At 34.2% G+C, this 21,326-nt stretch overlaps 2 protein-coding genes across 8 annotated transcripts; one reads left to right on the top strand and one right to left on the bottom strand.

Annotated features, from left to right (window-relative positions):
• The first annotated feature begins 877 nt into the window (after positions 1-877).
• On the top strand, positions 878-15,352 carry LOC109243184 (dol-P-Man:Man(5)GlcNAc(2)-PP-Dol alpha-1,3-mannosyltransferase-like). Of its 6 annotated transcripts, none has more exons than XR_002070509.1 (14): positions 878-1,087; positions 1,222-1,286; positions 2,439-2,576; positions 7,935-8,003; positions 8,956-9,113; positions 9,221-9,287; positions 9,513-9,566; positions 10,003-10,091; positions 10,791-10,907; positions 11,156-11,262; positions 11,388-11,466; positions 12,378-12,458; positions 12,817-12,873; positions 12,965-12,999. XR_002070509.1 is itself a non-coding variant. In XM_019410096.1 (14 exons), the coding sequence occupies exons 1-13, from the start codon at positions 934-936 to the stop codon at positions 13,143-13,145; spliced, it is 1,335 nt and encodes a 444-aa protein (XP_019265641.1). In that variant the 5' UTR covers positions 878-933; the 3' UTR covers positions 13,146-13,174; positions 15,007-15,352. The 6 variants fall into 6 exon arrangements, 2 of the variants coding, with proteins under 2 accessions (XP_019265641.1, XP_019265642.1); XR_002070511.1 differs by having other exon boundaries at positions 12,269-12,458; XR_002070508.1 differs by having other exon boundaries at positions 12,214-12,458.
• Positions 15,353-18,141: 2,789 nt separating this feature from the next.
• Positions 18,142-21,094, bottom strand: LOC109243183. 2 transcript variants are annotated; one of them, XR_002070507.1, is made up of 3 exons: positions 20,393-21,094; positions 18,755-18,875; positions 18,142-18,409 (listed from the first exon to the last, which is right to left on the bottom strand). XR_002070507.1 is itself a non-coding variant. In XM_019410095.1 (2 exons), exon 1 carries the CDS (start codon positions 21,017-21,019, stop codon positions 20,441-20,443), a length of 579 nt encoding a protein of 192 aa, XP_019265640.1. In that variant the 5' UTR covers positions 21,020-21,094; the 3' UTR covers positions 18,596-18,875; positions 20,393-20,440. The 2 variants fall into 2 exon arrangements, 1 of the variants encoding a protein (XP_019265640.1); XM_019410095.1 differs by lacking the exon at positions 18,142-18,409 and having other exon boundaries at positions 18,596-18,875.
• Between the last annotated feature and the right edge of the window lie 232 nt (positions 21,095-21,326).

Here is a 21,326-nt window from a genome sequence, read left to right as displayed (position 1 = left end):
TTAAAGAGTAGATAGTCTTCCTTTCTTTCTTTTGTCCAAGGTTTATTTTATTTTCTATTTTACTTTGCAAATTTTAATATTGTCTAACTTGAAATAAAATCATAAAATCCATTATTAAAAAATTTTGGGGACCTAAATTAAAGCTTTACCTATCTCCTAATCGAGCCACATGTCCACCCCCTGCTATTCTCAATCAAGTTTATACAATCTCAATTAAGATAAGACAATAACCAGTGAATGTGTTATTTAGTTGGCAAATGTGAAAGGAGCTGTTGAATAACACGTTCATGGGCAGTGGTCGATAAATAATTGCTGATCATTAATGATGGCGGCTCAACGAAACTGGTGGCTTAAAATAAAATATATTAAAAGACTCTAAAATTTCTTTCATAATATCAATATAATATTGAGACCAAAATAGTGGTGAGAGAACAACGTATAATATGTGGGTTAGGCGTAAGCCATATGATATTGAACTCCCTGTAAAAAATATAGCATTAAATGAAAATGGTAAAAGGATTGAGCTTAGTATCGATCGTATTTTGAATCTTACTGGGATTTCTTAGTTAAAAAAAATAAGACACAAAAGAACTTGATTACTGATATGAGGATCTATCAAATGTCACAAAAAAGAATAGCTAATTTAGAGAATTTGATTTTAAATTAGAAAATAAAATAGTAAAAAATATAAAAAAAGAAAGAAAGAAAAATAAACTTTATTTAATTTAGTGAGAGAAAAGTTTTATCATATTAACTCATTCAATCCTACATCTATCAAATTTAAATAAATATTAGAATTTAAAATATTTTATCAATAATTTTATAAATATTATAGTATAATGATATAGTAGTACTTTATATTTTTGGGGCTTAAATATTTGGGGCGTAAGGCAAGAGTTCCACTTGCCTTACCCTAGAGCCGCCCTTGCAGCCATGGCAGCCAAATCAGCTGCTGCTATACGCAAAAATTCACATAGATCGGACCATTTCTTCCAAAAACTTATTAAACATCCTAAATTACCTTTTGCTTTCGCTTTGCTCTTCGCTGATTCCATCCTCGTTACGCTAATCATCGCCTACGTTCCATGTAAAGTTTCAGCCTTTTCACAACTTCCTTTCCAATTATTCTCTTATATGTATATCAAATCATAATTTAATTAGTGAAGTGATTCATTACTTTTGTTAGATACCAAAATTGATTGGGATGCTTATATGTCTCAGGTGAGAGTTCAATTAAATTCATCATTTTGATCTGTATGTTTCTCTTGTTCAGTAATGCAACACAGGCAAGACAGATTTGACTTGAATTTACTTTGGTTAATAATTATGCTTAAAAGACAAATTAAGGCAAAATGTTTCCCAGTATTGGAATGAACACTCTGTTTGTATTATTGTTCCTTGTCGTTTTATAATGTATTGTATTGTATCGTTTTATGAATATAATGTTTGGATAGATTGTATTGTTTGTTATTGTTAAATAATATTTTGCTGTTTGGTTTGACTGTATCGTACTGTACTGTAACTGATAAGTTTACTAAAATATCCTCAATTATTTAAATATTAAATTTATCAAAAATTATGCATAAAAATAGTTTTAAAAAGCAAAACAGGAGGAGGCAAAACACCTTAAGAAAGTAGAACAAAGGAGCGAGATAGAAGAAGGCAAACACAGCTAATTAAAATTGAGTTAAAAGAAAATTAGGAGAAAAAATAAAACAGAAGGCGGCAAAACACCTTTAACGTTGGCGGTAGAAGTTTTGAAAAAAAATAAAGTAGGTTATAGTTTTGAGATTTGGAGTTAAAATAGAAAAAAAAGGTAAAGGTTAAAATAGAATTGTGCAGTAATAAGTTAGGGCATAGTTGGAAAGAAAAATAGGAAACAATCCCATCACACCAAATCGGTTGTTTCAAAAAAAGGGACTTTTCATTGTTCCGGAACAATAGATTTAACAATACAATACAACCAATTTTAATGAAACAACCAAAACAAACATTGTTTTGGGATAACAATACAATACGATACAACGGGGAACAATCATCCAAACAAGTTGGAAATGACTCTTTTTCCTGCATCCGCTGGATGCTTTTAGTGAATTCTCCTTACTTCATAAAAAAAGAAGAATGTTCATATAACTAACAGTGTTCCGTTTCCTGTGACACTGTTTACTTCTTAATCTGGTCCAAAAATAATGATACCTTTTTATATTTGCAAACAATTTGCCGTTGAACTTCTTATTTCACCCTTAATGACATAATTTTATAGCGAGACTAATGTCATGACATATTTAAGATCACAAGTCCCCAAAGTTATTTCTTTTTTCTTTGAACTATGTGCTTAGTTAAACAGGTTCACATAAAATAAGGTGGGAATATATTATAGAGTGGTTGATTATATGTAGCTTTATTGATTTGATTGATTGATTATATTTGGTCAATAGGTTACTGGCTTTCTTGAAGGAGAGAGGGACTATAGTAACTTGAAAGGTGATACAGGGCCTCTAGTTTATCCAGCAGGCTTTCTTTATATTTACTCTGCTATACAATATGTTACCGGAGGTCAAGTCTATCCTGCTCAGGTAATTTTCCTATTTCTTTTCCGGGAGGTATAATCCTTGTTTCAGTGATTGCTAGTAAACTTACATGAGCGGTGCTAGTTTGAATCTAAAGAAAAAAAGTTAATTTGGAAGAGAATGCAAATGCAATTAATTGACTGTTCCCTCTCAAAATTGATTAGATTCTGTAGTGAAGTGACAACTCTATCCTAGAAACAACAAAAGACAGATGTATTTTGTTTTTCTGTGTTAACTAATAACAATGGAAGCATACCATTCGGATAGATGACACCAACTAGCTACCCGTTTAGAGATAAGTGAGAGATTTTCAAACCCTCTACTTTACCTTGAAAAGCAAATTCTTTAGTATTGGAATGAAATGTTCCTGAATAGAGTGCGCAATAATATAGTGGTTGTTGTAGACACTGAAATTTTAACAGATCAAGATAAATCCTAAATTCAAGACAACTCTTGAAATATTAGGAGTCTATTAGGGTTACTTGGTGGCTACTCCACCCAAACCCTAATTCATGCCTATAAATAAGGCTACATAAGTCCTTCAATGGGATCTCAACAATTCCATAAACTTTCGGAATATGCACAAAGAGATCAAATATGAGATCTCCGAAATTCCATGAAACTTTTGGAATATTCTTAAAGAGCTCAAAGACATGTCAAATATGTCTTGCTTAAAGTTCTATGTTCGAGACATACGCCGCTGAGGCCCTCGAATCACGTAGAATAAATCGGAGGAAGAATCAAGGGATAAACAGAGTTGTAACTGCAATGTTTATCAATAAAATCCTTTTTTCTTTATAATATTTGTGATTGCAGTTTTATTTTTCTGCACAAATTTGTTGCAAACAAATTGGCACGCCCAGTGGGACCAGTTCTGCCTTTCATCTCTTCCTCCTGCTAATTAAAAACTTCAAGTTTCAAGATTATCTGTTGCGATGGTCGGGTACTTCAAGTCTCGTCTTCAAGTTTCAGCAAGCCTACACCTCGACAAACCTTGAAATAGGGGGCATTTGTAGACACTGAAATTTTAACAGATCAAGATAAATCCTAAATTCAAGACAACTCTTGAAATATTAGGAAGTCTATTGGGGTTACTTGGTGGCTACTCCACCCAAACCCTAATTCATGCCTATAAATAAGGCTACATAAGTCCTTCAATGGTATCTCAACAATTCCATAAACTCTCGAAATATGCACAAAGAGATCAAATATGAGATCTCTGAAATTCCATGAAACTCTTGGAATATTCTTAAAGAGATCAAAGACATGTCAAATATGTCTTGCTTAAAGTCCTACGTTCGAGAAATACGCCGCTAAGGCGCTCGAATCACGTAGAATAAATCGGAGGAAGAATCAAGGGATAAACGGAGTTGTAACTGCAATGTTTGTCAATAAAATCCTTTTTTCTTTATAATGTTTGTGATTGCAGTTTTATTTTTCTGCACAAATTTGTTGCAAACAGATGCATGCACCTGACTAGTCAATCCTAATCATTGGCATAGTTTATTATTGTGTTAAAAATGGTGACTCCTTTTGAGTTGTGGAGGGGGACCTTCCATTTTAACCTAGTGGAATTTCCATGCCTATTACAAATCCATCTGTAACTTATTTTTATAAAGCAAACTAATTCTTTCTGTTCCTGTAAGCTGTTGTAACATAGAAGATTACCATAGTGGTGCCTAGTTAAACGATATTTGTGTTGCACTTTTAAACATTCGCCAATCCATCTAGATTTGGTGCAATAGCTTTTGAATTTGTATCTGCCTAGATGTTCGGATACAACACCGATCCCAACCCCCAACAGGAATCCATCTCAAAGTCTTTGGCTCAGATTGTGGGGAGGTGTTTTCCAATTCTGGCTTTCTTAGCAATTATGTTAGATTTGACAAGCTGAACTCTTGCTTACCTTCGACCTTGTCTCATAATTTTTGGAACTCCAGCTAGCTCTTCATACTCGTGAGTCGTGATGCACTTTTATGCCAGGCTGCTGATTACTTTGGGCAGTATTAAGGCTGTACAACGGGATGGGACGAAATTATCGGGACGAGATGGATTTTGACCGGGTCAGTGACGGGACGGGCCTTAAACGGGACAGGATAAGTGGGATGACCCGGTAGGCCCATCTCATCCCACTAACAAATGGGATGGGATGGGACGTGGGCCCTAAGTGGGCCTTTTTAAAAAAATCATTTAAATATTTAAGCATTAAATTTGGCAACAATTATTTTCTTATAGATAGCAACAATTATTTTTTTAAAGTTGACAACGACAAAGTTTATAAAGTTTGCAACGGCTAGTTTTTTTGTCTTTTTTAATAAACTTAAAACTTAATAAATTATAAAGAAACTAAGTAAAGAATTATAATTATAATATATTAAAGCAAAAGATTTGTAACGAAATATTTTAGTAATTATAATAGACTTGTAATTTATTCAATATAATCTCAATCTATAAAATAACTAAGTAAGACAATTCATAAATGAAGTTACAAGGCTAAAGCCTTTTATTTTATTAAGAGAAGTTTCAAATTTCACATACAAATACAAGTCTTTTGAGAGCACCTAATCTAAGCAACCACCTTCTAGGAAGGGTTTTGTTTGAACTAGCCTCTTAGTAGCTAATTATAAATTATCATACTAATATTTGTAAGCTCCTATATAGCTTCGTTGTAACTGATCCATAATTTCTCTTAGACATTGTTCTGGAATTGGCAATGTTGCTTGATGTTCCATGAGTTCCATGCCGTCATCGACTCCCAGTGCAAAGTATCTCATTGTATTCTTCTTCTTCTCTAGTGGTTAATTTTTCAAAACCAAGATTTCTTCTTTTTGAATTAATCCAATCTCTGAATAAGACGAAAATCTCTAGGTTGTCCTCCGTTAATGAATGTCTATGATCTCCGATTTAAAATTTTGCTGCGCTAAAAGCACTATTTGATGCTACTGATGATGCTTTGAATAGCCAATATATCACGCTCCCTCCACCATGCCAAAAGTTGTTTGTTGTCTTCTTCGTCTTTAATACATTCCCATCTCTGATTAAGATAAGAATCAAGTTCATCATCAATAGAAGAATCAAATCCTATTATATCCTCCATACCCTCCCATAGAAATTCTACTCTAGCCTTAGAAGTAGTAGCATTTTCACCACCTGTTGTTGCCATAGATTTATGACTATCAAACATTGATCTAGCATAAGAATATATGCTAACTTGGGAGTCTTCGAGAGATGGCTGTTCATTTTCTTGAATTTCTAAATTCTCATAAATTTTTCGAACAAGTCCCTTTGCACCTCTTATTTAATAGATGGGTTAAGTAGAGTAGAAATTAAATAAACTTGGGGAACAGGGAAAAAATACTTTTTAAATTTTGCAATCATTTTATTAACGGCTAGTGCATACGTTATATTTGTTTCATACTTAGCAAATACAACAGAAATTTCACAAATATACTATAATATTTGTATAATAGTAGGATAATATATACCAGAAAATTATTTTGTAGCATAATAAATTTTTTCTCAAAATTTAGTTAGTTTTTTGATCTCATCTCAATCAGACTCAAAAGTTTGATCAGTGGTGATCCCATTATGCATATTAAAAACCATTTGTATAGGCAACCGATAATCATAAGCAACTTCAAGCATTTCATAAGTTTAATTTCACCTAGTACAAACATCTTTTGTAATTCTTCTATACAGAAGGTCAACATATGCACATTGTTGTTTAAACTCACAAATTCTACTCACTTTATTAGCACGAAAAATATAGCCGCAACCATGTTGTACTTTACCACAAGCATCAGAAAATAAATTAATACCACCTTTTACAACCAAGTTAAAAATATGGCATGCACATCTAACATGGAAAAAATATATTCTCATAAAGTTTCATCAACATGGCCATTTCATCGATATGTTTTCTAATTCTTAGGAGAAGGATTAGGATTAGGATTACTACAACTAGCGCATTTACTACTTTTTTTAAATGGGTTGGTTATGCCAAATACACTTTTAAGAGCCATAATTTAAATACAAAAATAACTTTAAAAAGTTAACACAAAAATTGAACACACAAACGGAACACGAAAATAGAACATGTAAAATGAACACAAAAATTAAGCACTAAAATGATACGCAAAAATTAGATATTAAAATTAGGAGATGGAATGAGTGCAACGTAATTATATATTAAAACTTGAAGAAATTGCCCAAAAATTACTCTAAATACTTGACGAATTAATTTGAAGCTTGAAAGTTGCTCCAAAAATTCGCCCAAATACTTAACACGTAGTTGATTATGAGAAAATTGAGAGAAGAATATAGATAGAATGTAAGAGATTTGAGAGAGAATGATTGGTTCTTGCGGGAAAAAATAAAGAAGGATGAGGGTATTTATAGTTAAAAATAGGGCCAAAGTGTAACTTACTAAACTTAGAGGTTAAATTAAAAGTTTGGGGGGGGGGGGTGTTTTGGGTGGGTAGGGGCCAACAATGGCCGTTTATAGCAATTGCCAACAACTAATTTTTTAAAAAATGCCTTTGGCCAACGACTCTTTTTCGAAAAAAAAAATCACGCGGGCTGGCGGGACGAGATGAGACCTTAACAGGCCGGCCCATCGGGACAAAATTGGCACCCCGTCCCATCCCATCCCGTCCCGTTTAATATAGGTCCAGTCCCGTTTAACATTTAGTGGGCCGGATCGGGATCGGGATTGGTCGAGCCGACCCGTCCCGTCCTGTTGGAAAGATATAGGCAGTATACCATCTGCTGAGCGTTTCTTTTCCTTATAGTGACAAAATAAAAAGGGCATCCCAGTGCACGAAGCATCCCGTGTTCACACAGGATCCGAGAAGGGCAGCACTCTAAGAGGGTGTGATGTAGGCAACCTATCCTGATGCCGAACCCGTGACCTGTAGGTCACACTGAGACAACTTTACCGTTGCTTCAAGGTTCCCCTTCTGACAGTGACAATCTGAAGCAAATATTTGTATTTCCTGTAACTATATGCTAATTAGAAAAAATGCAATGACAGACTTTCTATGCTTGTTCCATCTCAAAATATACTTTCTATGCTTGTTTGGAGGGTGGAACCTAGCAGTAGATACCAGAATGAGGAAAAAGTTACTAACCTTTTGCTGGGTTTTGCATGTTTAAGAAAGTTCACATGGTATAGTATAAGTTATAGGTACTTGTTTAGTTGGCTCGCAGGTACTTTTCAGATAATGTGGGCATATGTCTTATCAAAAGAGAAGATGCGCATATTCAGCTTGTCATTGCAGAATCCTTACACTCTGTTTTGTCCTCAGTACATGGTCACAACTTGCATGCGAGTTTGTTGATTTCTACCTTTTCATGTCAGTGCAGATTTTTTTTGGCTTTCTCTACATGCTGGATCTAGCAATTGTCGTGTTCATCTACTTGAAGACTGATGTGGTAGGTTCTCTTCATGTATGAGTGGCTCCTCCAAGTTTTGTGGATAACCTTTTAAGCTAATAGATTCCTGAAAAGAGTTGTTATTGTGACTGTTATAAGACTGGAACCAGTGGTGAAATTCGTTAGTGTTGACTGTCTATTTTTATTTATGTCACTGAAATTGCCTTTAAGAAGAATGAGTCTCTACAGTTTTAGACAGGGATGTATTTTCGTCTTCTCGCATTGCCACAATATACTGATCTCCAACACAATCTTAGTGCTGTTATGAATAAAACCTTATCAAAAGAATGAGTTTCAGACATCAATTGAGACCGGGTGACACGATGCATCTTCTTTAAGCTGGTCAATAGATGACCTTTTTTTTGGAGGTGTCTTGGTAAACAGTAAATCAAAATTATTTCAACGGGATTCTGGAGGATAAATATGATGAAGCCAAGAAGTTATTATGTCGCTGAGAGGTATTTCTGAGAAAAAAAAGAAAGAAAATAGTCAATCTTGAGACTGGTGAGACCTTTTATCGACATCATTCAAATCTTATACCGGGAGATCAGAGTTGTTACTCAGGTTATTTCCACAATTAAGTATGCGTAGTTCAGAGGAAGTTCTAATATAAAAGGACATCTGTAAAAATCTGTCTAAACATCTCTCATAAAGGGGAGTCTCGACCAAATTTTGGGGATCTATATCTTTTCATACTGAATCGGGATTGGTTTTTACTGTAGTGAGGAAAATGTCTACAATATGTGTTACTTTCTTCTTCTTACCATTTTTTCTCTCTTTTTCTAATTTAGCTTTCTCCTTGAAACTTGTAGTTTAAGTTCTTGTAGTAAATTTCAGAATTCATCCACTTGTACTTAGTAGAAAATCTTTTAAATGGTCGAATCACTTTCGTTGGAGTTAAGATATGCTACAACTAATGGACAATAGAGTTGACGATTAAACTGCGCTGCAGGTACCTTGGTGGGCTCTTTCCTTGCTTTCTCTGTCTAAAAGAGTTCACTCTATCTTTGTTCTTCGATTATTTAATGATTGTTTAGCCACTACTCTCCTCCATGCTGCATTGGTCTCAATTATTTATCAAAAATGGCATCTAGGGTTGGTAATTTTCAGGTATATTCTTGCTCAGCTTCGAGATTTTTATTTTTTAATTAATTTTGCTTTGCATCAGTGGATTAGCCATCAGTTAAGATTGATCAATGATCCTCTCTTTCGTACAGTGGAGCTGTTTCTATAAAGATGAATGTGCTCCTGTATGCACCACCTCTGTTGCTCCTGATGGTGAAGGTATACTATTGGGCTATGTTGCGCGGACTCTCCGAAATACTGCCGGACCCGTGTCGGATTCTCCAAAAATACACTGCTTTTGGAGAATCCGACACGCACCCGGTGATATTTTCGGAGAGTCCGAGCAACATAGCTATTGGGACAGTTTAGGTTATTACAACTTAGGACATTGAACTGCATTTCTGAGTTACCTTTTGTGTTATATGGTGGAAACTTGAAATACAGGCAATGGATATTGTTGGAGTGATCTCTGCTTTAGCAGGTGCTGCATTAGTGCAGGTGGGTATTCTCCAAGTTCCCTTTCTAATTCCTAATGCAATGATGTTCAGCTGTGTTGCATTATATATATCATCTCTACTCTTATTATTGTCTTCAGTACTGCAGTTGTGTTCTTTGTTAATGTTGTTTGGGAAATAGTTTTACCATTCCCTTGTTTCGGTAGGGAAGGTTTGTGGTTGCTCCAGGATCAAGGAATCACTTTCTTTTGCTACTCATGAATCACACGATGTTGTATCTTTTTACATTTGCTTGATCTGTATCTTCCATCCTTGATGCTCTTGAGCATCTTTCTAATTGTTATAATTTAATTTCCTCAGAAATCCTCTTACAAGTTTGTGGTCCATATGCGTAGGTGAGTCAAGTGACAAGTATAATTCTGTTGGATGGAGCTTCTTCTGAACAAATTGTTTACCAATGATCGTGATGATTGGTGCAGATTGTCATTGGGCTGCCTTTTGTCCTGTCACATCCAGCTTCATATATATCAAAAGCTTTCGATCTTGGTCGTGTTTTCATCCACTTCTGGTACTTTTTAAAAACAATGTGTGCAAATTTGGTACTCTGAGGCACCATTTTATCATGGACTTTAAAGTTGCTGCCTTCCGTTTCTTGATTAAGTTATCTATTTATTTTATATCTCGATAAATCTCTTTTGTTGCGCAAGACAAATAAACAGTTTACCCCAGGATATTTATGACATCCCCATACTATTTACCTGTGGAATTATTTTTGAAAAACTATGGTGATGAGAGATTGTGGAACTATCAACTTGACAAACTTTTGTATCGACATGCATTAGCATCACATGAAACAGCATTGTTGTATTACTCATGCAATTTTTACCTCAAATGCCATTAAACAACACATTGGTGTTGTCTGCTAAATGTAGGAGATGCATGTTCTTACTTGCTGGTGTAGTTCCTTCTCTGTCTCATCCCTGTGGAGTTTGGGGCTCATTTTCTTTCGCTTGACATAGACAGCAAAAGTATATTTGCCCCATTTCCCTTGAATAGGCCGCTTCTCACCCTAAGTCTACCATGATCGTCAAACTAAGTTTAGTCTGATCCTAATTGGATATTAAGTTGATTTGGCATGCCTTCTAAAATAATCTGACCATTGAGAACTGTATTTCTACCATCTGTTACTCCAAATTATGCTCATTTCGTGCTTTTTTTCAACTCCTTTAGAAAATACAGTTAATCATAACTCTCTGCTTTGTTGCAGGTCTGTTAACTTCAAATTTGTTCCTGAAGAAATCTTTGTTTCTAAAGCTTTTGCTCTCTCCTTGCTAGTTGCTCATCTCAGTCTGCTATTGATCTTTGCTCATTACCGATGGTGTAGGTGAGTATTTCTCATATTATTATGACCGCGAATGTAGTGGCATTGCTATTCCAAAGTGTTGAAGTGGGAGATGAAAAGTCATAATATGATAATTGTATCTATTTCAAGTGTAAGTTCGGGAACCATAATGTAATTCAGAACTCATTGACTAATTTTGAGTTGTAGAAGCAAGTTAACATCACATAACTTTTTCTTCCCTACACAGGTAATGAGATTGGACTTCAATTTTCTTTTTTCATCTTTTGCAGGCATGAAGGTGGACTGTTTGCTGTCGTGCACTCTAAAATCATTCAACTGAAGCTTAGAGTTGCTCACAGAAATCCGTCTCCAACTAACAGGGTCCTTCAAACTGACCGTAAGTAATATCTGTTTTGGGTTTCTCTTTACTTAAAGACCAAGTTTGTTAAAGTGTCACTAGTTTTTGCTTGATTTTGGCATGATTTATGGTTCCTGAATTGGATCTGTCTATCTTATTTTCAGATATTGTGACGACTATGTTTGTCGGGAATTTCATTGGCATTATATGTGCCCGATCCCTCCATTACCAATTTTACTCCTGGTAAGTTCTGCAGCTCATTTTTTTCTTTAGGTTGTGGATTCTATCTCAACCTCCTCCATTCCCACATTTTTTTTATTGAAAAGAAGCTTCAATCCTAAATCAAATGTCTTGAAGTTGTTATTAAGGGTTGACTAATATTTCCAGATTGAGTTTAAAGATGACTAAATTGTTCGTTCAAAATAAAATAAACTACATAAAGTACTAAAATATGCAACTTTTCTCATTTTAAATACTTGAAAAGCTTTAGCAGTTTTCTTGGTAAGGAAATATTTGAAAAGCGTTAGTAAATGATACTTTAGATTGACTCTTTGAATAGTTAACATTCAGCTTATGATAGATGCATGCTTTTATAATCTCATGTTTGTATTGAGCGCGGTTCTGGCGGGAACTCCGCATAAAAGTACATCACATATTTCAAGAGGACTAATATAAACCTCCTTTTGTGAGGAACCAAACAGTAACTGAAATGTGTAATGGGTATCCATTTTAATGGTAAACTCTCATGTTGTAACTTAATTATTGTGAGTCACTAAAATGAATGGAGCTTTCTAGACCAGCCTAATAATAACTACAGATTCCTCAGCATCTCATTGAAGGTGTTAACAGGACTGCTAGCTTTTATTTTTTCCTTTTCTGATAACCAAAAACTCTCTAAGGGCCAGTGGCGCACGGTTTGAAACTCGGTGGATATGGGCCCGCCCCTTTACCCTTTTCCACTTAAATACCAGGTTTTTTATTTGTGGCAAGGTTCAAACCCCGACGTTGGTCTAACTCACATAATGCTGTTCACTCTTACCATTAGACCAAAGTGTTGCGGACGTGCAGCCTGCTTTTAAGGGAGAAAATGTTTATTTTTAAACTGCTCTTTGAGTAAGTAAGCATACTTTTATGGACTTTCTCTGGTGAATCAGCCACACACTGTTCTAGAGGAAGAGAAGAAGATCCCAAAACTCAGTCCTCCACTCTGCCTACTAACATGGCACCAGAACAAGGTATAAAAAGCCTTGATTAGTACTTCCTCTGTTCCATTTTATGTGAACCTATTTCCTTTTAGTCTGTTCCAAAAAGAATGAACACTTTCTAAATTTGGTAACAATTTAGGTTAAACCTACAATTCTACCCTTAATGAGAAGTTTTTATAACCACACAAATACTCTCGGCCCCTTTTTGACTTGTTTAGGACCACAAATTTCAAAAGTCTTCATTTTTTCTTAAACTCCGTGTCCAATCAAACAGGTTCACATAAATTGGAACGGAGGGAGTATTATTAGCCAAGCAGATGGAAAATTGCTCCCTTTTCATTGGTTTCCTGGATTCTATGTCAATGTTTGACCTAGATCTTGTTTGCAGGTACTTTTATAGCTTACCATATCTGTTGTGGAAAACGCCATTTCCAACCCTCCTACGGTATTCAACTTGATACTCAAGCTTCTTTATTTGCTTTAGTTTTATGGTAATTTCTGTTCCAGATTTATACAAGTTTAGTGCTGTTGTGCAGTGTACTGTTGTTCGCAGCTGTTGAGTTTTGCTGGAATGTCTTTCCCTCCAACAGTTTCTCATCAATACTCCTCCTCTGTGTTCATTTAATCATACTGGGCGGTTTATGGATCAGTTCTCCGGAATATCCATATGTTGGAAAAACAACCTATAAATCATCATTTGAGAAGAAGGCCAGATGAAGCACTACATGTTTTCTCTCTGAGAACGGGTAATGCATGCCTGCCCTCATCCTTGACCACCATAGTGTTGAATCTGATGCTCTAACCAGAAAGATGTTGTTTGGTTTTACTGAGAGGAGTTTTTGGTTATTCTGTTAAATTGCTAGTATAATTTTAAATCCTTACTTTGTTATTTGTTTAGATAGGCATACAACAAAGCTACAAAGCGGTTCACAACCACCATCTTAGATTCTAAAATCCATGCATACGACCACCCCTCATTGATCATGGCCCATGGAATTAAGGATGAAATATTCTACGTTTTTTTTTCAACATTTGAGGATTCATTAGCATAAATCTGAATCAGACTTCAAATTTCAAAAAGTCAGCCTTTCTTCTTATTTTTGTGTATGGTTTAATTGTTATCAAGTCAGCTTTTGGTTAATTATAGCATGCTGCGCGTAGGGGCGTACGCAGGAATTTTTGTAAACGGTGTCGACATTTAAAGAAGTGAGCCAATAAATAAAACACTATAATAAAATCCTATTTCATATCTATCTATTATTAAAAGGAAAGAAGTCAGCCATGAGAATTTGCCTAGTATCGAATGAAGAGGATGCCATGTGCCAATTCTAAGACAGTATTAGTTAAACTAGTTAAATTTAGTTTATTTTTTTGAATTTGAATTTAAAAATAATAAAAGACATTCTGAAATTAAAATTATATTATGAAACCCACCCCTAGTATAACTCTTCCCCTCGTTGCGCTTTGACCTAAACAGTAACGATTCCTACATATTCGGTTCCCACGATATGCTTCATTCCCACGATCTCAAACCACGATTTCTAACTCCTATCCCACCAACTCTTCAGCAGGGATTGTCAGTAACATGATTTCATAGCCTTTTAAAATTATTTTTCTACTTTTACAATAAGTAACTCTTTCTCCCTTTTGCACATCAAGCAGGAATTTTCTCCCTTGTGCACATCAAACATGAATTCTGGATAGAAGCTATTAAGTCTTTTCTATTATAAGTCATTGCACCATGTTGTCATAGATGATTTGGTACATTATAGGTGTAGTATTGCTCTCCTACTAATTGATACTGCTTTGTTTGATATGCGTTTATGAAGGTATGTTTGCTTTGTCGTCCATGCAGCCATAACTCAATAGCTTCTATAATTTTTCATTTAAATACTATTCCTAATTAGACAAATTTGGGTTTATCTATTGTGGGATGTCACAATAGTGGGGAAACAAGTAATTCTTTGGCTAACTACCCCAATCTGCTTCACAATTTTCCTCTTTTCATTCTTTTCGCTTATTTCTTTTATGTTCTAAATTGTATTTTGCGTTAATTTGAGTTACGAGAGGCTTTGTTGTACTTTGTCGAAACATATTTTAAGGTCTTGGTTGAAACTCTGTAAACTCTTGAAAATATACCAACATACAGAAAATATAATCAATTCTGATTTTTCTTCAATTGGAATGATTATATGATAAAAGTTCTAAAATGATTATCTACAGAAACTATAGACAATGCATATGAGTGTGCTAACACTGCTGACTCTTTTTTATTCCCGATACTTTGTTTTAGATATATTTTATATTTTTGTTCATATTATAGTAATGTAAATCACCTTACTTTGCATAAGTGTCTTTATTTTGATTCGCACTTCTACTCAATTAATAGAGGAGTTAATGGCGGCTGAAAGTAATTTCATTAGCGAAATTAACAGCAAGTCAATGAACTAGAAATTGATGGTTCGTTTTGTGAGGTTATTAATGAAAATATTATGCTTTTAAATTTTATACTTCTGTTTTTCATTGTTTGCATATGCATCAGTTAAATAGTCATTTAACTAATTGAGTATTTTTGCAGGAAGACCGCGTTTATCAAAGTGTTGGCATATCTCTTATCCAAAGGTTCAACCAACAAATTAAGGAAATAGGTTTGTATGTTATGAAGAATTTCGTGGTTTGTCCAAATAATATGAAGCTTAAGACTAAAGACCACAAGCTTAAGTTGATATTCACGCAGAAGATCAATGTTGAGCAGCTGTCAAATCCACAACAATTTGACAACAGTGAATTATTCAGTAATTAAATCTTCTCATTTTTTCCAGTTGTATTTTACTTTTCATGATCTGTTTTCTATCTTTTGAGAACTAAACCAATCCCAATTATAGTGTCAGAAATCAAAGCTTAAGTTTTAGATTAAAGTTGAATGACTTGATTTTGTTAGATCCTTAAGCATTTAGGTAAACGATTAGTTTTGCTTGCTGTAGCATTATCTTTTTTTTTTTTTTTTTTTTTTTTTTTTTTTTTTTTTTTTGTAAGTTATTCCATCCTCTGGATCCTTTTTTAAGAAGAAATAAGATAAGATACATGGGATCTATTTATTTTTCAATACAATCCCAATTACAATACCTTATATCAAAACTTAAGTGTTAGAATAAAGCTAAATTTCTTGATTTTGTTAGATCCTTGATTATTTAAATGGACTGTTAGTTTTGCTTGCTATAACCTTTTCCTTCTTTCTTTCTGTTTTGTAAGCTAATGCATCCTCTGGATCTTCTATCAATGAAATAACCTTTTTACCTGATTAAGAGTTAAGAAAAAATGAGATAATATATTGGGATATGTGTATTTCTCGACTAAATTTTTATTTATCATCTTCTTGATGGAAATTGCGTATTTTAACGATCTGGAGTACTGCCTCTGATGTGGCTGATTTTATTGAATAAAGGTGACTTATGTTCGATTATTCAAGTATATCAAGATTACACTTCACGTTAATATTGTGTGCAACTAGAAAGGGAGTGACGATGCCATTTTTTGCCATATGTACGACTGTGATACACGAATTCTTTTTGACTCTTCATGAAGATAGATAAAAACTTAACAAAAGAGCAGACATCGCCGACTTTACAATTATGAATTTTGATTTGTTTTATATGTCCTCCAAATGGAATTTCAATAATGAAGTATACTTAAATTGCTAGTGGACTCCAAAAAGTAACAAACGAAGTTACAAATGTGTGTATAAAGAAGTTTTTCATATAGGATAATAGTTGGTAATGAATAAGTATCAAATGAGCAGCAATAACAAGTGTCATGTACATACTCAGAATATATATGCGCATCTTAAAGACAAATATAAAGTTGATTGAGGTAAACATTCTTCTACATTTGATCTACTTTGATATCTCTAATGCAGCCTAAGTAAATCTCCAATCACAATTTAACACTTTTATTAGCTAAATTATCTATTTATATTTGCAGGCACTCATTTCATTTGAATTGTACAACTACAGGAAGATGGATTAGCAACCATCATTTCACTTTTCATTGGTTGTTGCTAGGTATGGCATAGTAGTTATAATGAGTTGTATCAGTAAAGATATAATGGCACTATTTAAATGGAAAATTTGAATTGTTATGGTGTTAAATTTTCCTATTAATTTCATGGCATATGATTGTGTTGTGATTAAATGTAGAGGATTGGAGATATCAATTTCAATGTCAATGATTACCATGTAGTTCTAAAGCCCGTGCAGATAGCTAATTGTTAAACCATCTACATTTCAATTTTTTTCTAAATGAGGAAATTAATTTTGGCTTACAGTTATTGTCTTGTGACTTGATAAGTAGATGTCTAATTTCATAAAAGGAGAGTTTGTGGACATACTTCGGCGTCAAGCAGTGGGTTTTGAAAAAGAAGTACGAAATACAGGGGAGTCAGGGTACACAAATGTGGACGATGGGAAGCCCGCGTGGTGTAGTTTCTCAAAAAGAAGTCAATAACTAATATCTCCATATCTTAAGAATGTCATTATATCAGCGACATAATTGTTAAAGAGTTTTCTTGGTGTAATATAATATAATTATATAGATTTATAAAGAAGTAGTAGAAGAAGAAACATTATGTAATTGGATATATGCATGTATGTATAGCTATCTTGGACTGATTGACAGCAATATGTAAGATGTAATGTCTAATAATCATAACTTGACTCTATCCTTCCCTTCTATATTATGTCGTTTACACTTTCAACATTGACAGAACTTGATTTTTGGCCCACGGTGTATGATTAGACAGCTATAAAGTGTAACGAAACGGAGGCCAACACTAATTTTCAACTAAGCACATATGAAAGGAAATTAAGTTCTGAGGTTGATAATGGAGGTAGTATATTATGTTCTGTCCTAATCATGTTTAACGACATATATTTTTCATTTGTGTTCGGCTGCCATTCATAATCTAATAAACTAGGGAAAAGCTCCATCTATTTTAAATAATGACCGGCATGGCTTGACATGCCAAATGAAAAATATTGAATTTTGGCGTGCCTCATATAGTTTGACAGAATAATAAAGACGTGATAATTTTGTGACATGTTTTTCCTTCAGATTTTTTTGAATCATAGAGTTATGAGATATTTGACAAAGGAATTTGGTAGTTTATGGTTTAATTATTAACCAAGATTTCTTAGTTATACATCTTTTATGCAGAAATCTCTTTCTACCACAATGGGAAGTAAATTGAGTCATGACCCAAAACTGATTAATCTGCCTCTTCTTTGGAATAGAGTTAACACCGGTATCATTCTCATGTTTAAGGTATATTCTTTGCCAAATTTAGCTGAACCATTTTGAATTATTGTCAAGTCGTAAAAATAGCATTCACTGCCAAATAAAAAATTATTAATTGTCATAGTCTGCCAAATGTTTGGATAAGTTTGAGCTTTTATATAGCAATTTAAAGTTTATTTGAGCCAATGATTTGCAATTGTTAATTTTTATGTTAACTCAAATTATTCTCACTGAAATATTATAAAGTTTTTAATCGGCTCTTAATGTATTTAGTTTTTTAACTTTTAAGTGACACATACTTATCAGACACCCTAAAAATACTCTAATATGTAATATTCATCACCTTTTCTTATTATCAGTTTATGATGAGATGTTTAATTGGAAGTGGAAGACATAAATTTTTAGTGGTGTTCATTTTCAAGAAGAGGCAAGTTCTATTAGTAATATTTTTACACAAGCGTTTCACTAAAATAAAGTACAACACAATAGAAGGTGATGTCTTAATTACTATGAATTGCACATATATTTAGCTATACTTTATTAATCATAACTTTAGAAAAAAAATCCTGCTTTTCCAGGTGGACTAATCCTTTTAGGCCAAGTACTTCTTTAGCATTATTCCAGTATATTGCAAAAGCTCAGCTATCCAAATGTACAATTCGCTGGTGAGTAGACTTGCAAGGTATCACCTACAAAATAGAATATAAAAAAATATGAGCAGGTATTGTTCAGACTTTAGAGTCCAGATCACACAATACCAATATGGTCTGATTTGAACCTCTTGCCAATTATGGAAACTCCTAAGATTATAACGTATAAGTTAGAAGAGTTTCCTGATGGCAAATGCATGCTGATCTCCAACTCAAAAAAATGGATTCACGGAGTCATTACCGAGAATATCTTCTTGCAAACTATATATCATGTGGTAGAATTCACATTTTTTGCAATAGAAACAACAATTTTTCCATCAATGTGGAAGGCCTGCACCTTATAATTCAGTGTTAGAATCAATATAGATACAATTACGGTCTTACAGAACGACATTGGCGAGGGATATTAAAAGGACCATCTGATCTTTCTCTGCTGCTCGGACCATTTGATCTTTCTATACTGCTCTTCATTGATCTCTGTCATTCATACCACGAAGCGATGAGGCTGCATATACAGTAGCACATCAGTAAAAAGATTCAGCTAACTTTGACAGATGAATTAAGAAAGATAAATACTTCATCTATTTGTCAAGTTGCTTCATTTCATTAGCGAACACAAAGAAGGTGAACAATAAACTATTATTCAGTGTGACTTCTTTCCTTATAAACTGTACTCAAAACTTGATGTTTAAGTTTTTTAATTGTTTATAGGTCTTGGAGAGCACCATACGTCTAAGCTATCTTCACGGCTACTGGAAAAATTTCTTAGAATAGTACTTTCATTTCGTCTTGATCATACTTAGGCCCCAATATTAGCTCCAACGAAATTCATCGATTTATTTTTTATTTTAATTCATTTGAATTCGATCCCTAAATTTTTAATCTGCAATATACATATGTTTCTATTATCTCTCTTTGCTCTTTTTTCATTTGACTCGAACCGCGCATCGCGCGGGTACGTATACTAGTTTTTTTTAGAAACAATAATTCAAGTACCCTAATACAAATTTCTCTTGAACGAGTTCTAAGTAATATTCTAGTTCAGAAGAGACACCAGAAATGTCTAATATAATTTAGTCTCGTGTAAACGTCTAATTCCCACGAAACACTCTCTTATGATAAATTCTCCACACGTTCCACATCAGGCATCGAAATGCACTTATTTGGACCCTTTGAAGGTATTAGTCAATCCATAACCTTAGAAGGCTCTCTTTGATTGTCCCTATTCATCAGAGAACAATATTCTTTTCGTAGCTACTGATAAAAGACAAATTCTTTTTGTAGCTCCAACTGATTTTATACTCCTTGCACAAGGAGGCGTTACCACTGATCAATAAAAAAGTTTGATGACCTATTGACAAATCATTATCGATGATATTGACTCTCCCATAGAAGATAATATAAATCCAAAATCCAATCCATTGGTTTGCTCACTCTACCGTGTAAATAACATAAATGAAGAAGATCAAAGTTCAAGGCATGTCGATTGGCCCTTGATGATCCACGAAAGTGCCTCAAGAATGTCTAATACCAACATTAACTAACAACGATGAAGTGTCTAGTTTACTGCCTTAAGCAAGAGGTGGTCGGTAACATAGCAGTCTTTAACTCAAATCAATAAAAGGAGGCTCTAATATCAGGACTTTTGCACTTTGCTACGAGTAAAAGTTTCTAATAACTATCAACTGACCCTATTACATGGAGTATTCACAGGTAACTCTTAAAAACAGTGTGAAATTCCCATGTATAGACTTGTGGCACAGTATTTTGTTAAATTTTCGTGTATTTTGAAGAATCTGCACAAAGCATCCATACTCATACGAGACAGTCATTCAACACTCTAAAGATAAATGTAACACAAGATTGACCAATATGAGGATATAACTCAAGCCTAGAAAGCTCTTAGAAAAGCAGCTTAAAGAACTTCCCTTCTCAAATATACAAATCAATTGGGCACAAAATTATTACATAGCACAGTTTACTAGTCATTATCATTCTTGAATAATTAAAGACTTTACATACCTCTTCAGAAAGAGAACAAAAGTATGAAATCAACAAATTAACCATTTCTCAAAATCCTTTAGGCCCATCAGTCTCCTTCAAAACACCAGGCTCTTGATTATCAGTCATAGAAAGACAATACTTAGCAATCTCTCTAAATTTAGGAACACTTCTCAAATCCACCTTAGTCCCATCCTTCAAAGTGATAATGACATCACCCCATTCCCCAATGAACCTTGGCACAACCTGAACATCTTTGACCACTTTATATGAAAAGTCACTCCTCTCTTGACCAGTTAGCCCTGAAATAACAGTGACCCTCAAATTTGTAAACCTGTACCTCAAGTAGAAAGCCCTAAATACTGCAGCTAGAGTTAACGGCATCCAAACAAGAGTGAAACCCAGAAGAAGGTTAGCTAAGAGGTCTCCGTAGTGAGCTCCGCCGTCGAAAAAGATGGTTTCTTGATTGGGTTTCGACGACGATGCTGTGGCTGCAACTGGCTTGGAGGACACGTGGAGCTTGGTTATTGGCCTACTGCATTTTGGGGTGGCAGATATGAAGGCTGTTCTGGTAATTTTGTGCAGAGAATTGGTGGTCGGAGAGAGGAGTGGGGCGGCGGCGGAGGTGGTGGTGGTGGCCATGGCCATAGTTTTATCCGTTAGGATGAATGGTTGGTTGATAGTTAAGAAGGGATTTTGAGAATTCAGTTTCCATTCTATTTTGTCAACTTCCTAGCCACTAGTTATATAGAAATTAAAAATCGTTTTTATTTTTTGGAAATAATAATTTTAACATAAATAGGAAGGACTAACTTATCGACATAAATAAGAAAATCATCAATAACCTGTCTGATCAAATTTTTAAAGTTGACTTAGTTTAAAAAGTACTGAAAAAAGCATATAGAGCAGCAATTTGTAGTTGTGTTTACCTCAAAAATACGAATAACAATTAAAT

Source organism: Nicotiana attenuata, unplaced genomic scaffold (genome assembly GCF_001879085.1).
Source record: "Nicotiana attenuata strain UT unplaced genomic scaffold, NIATTr2, whole genome shotgun sequence".
Lineage (NCBI taxonomy): Eukaryota > Viridiplantae > Streptophyta > Magnoliopsida > Solanales > Solanaceae > Nicotiana > Nicotiana attenuata.
This window is presented reverse-complemented; position numbering and strand designations above follow the sequence as displayed.

What these genes read in the sequence shown, in the direction of transcription:
- LOC109243183 (XM_019410095.1), bottom strand. Translation starts at nt 21,019, where the DNA reads ATGGCCATGGCCACCACCACCACCTCCGCCGCCGCCCCACTCCTCTCT.
- LOC109243184 (XM_019410096.1), top strand. Translation starts at nt 934, where the DNA reads ATGGCAGCCAAATCAGCTGCTGCTATACGCAAAAATTCACATAGATCG. An exon ending in GCTCATTACCGATGGTGTAG is followed by an intron (nt 10,908 to 11,155) that starts GTGAGTATTTCT and finishes CATCTTTTGCAG; the next exon opens with GCATGAAGGTGGACTGTTTG. An exon ending in CAGGGTCCTTCAAACTGACC is followed by an intron (nt 11,263 to 11,387) that starts GTAAGTAATATC and finishes TCTTATTTTCAG; the next exon opens with ATATTGTGACGACTATGTTT.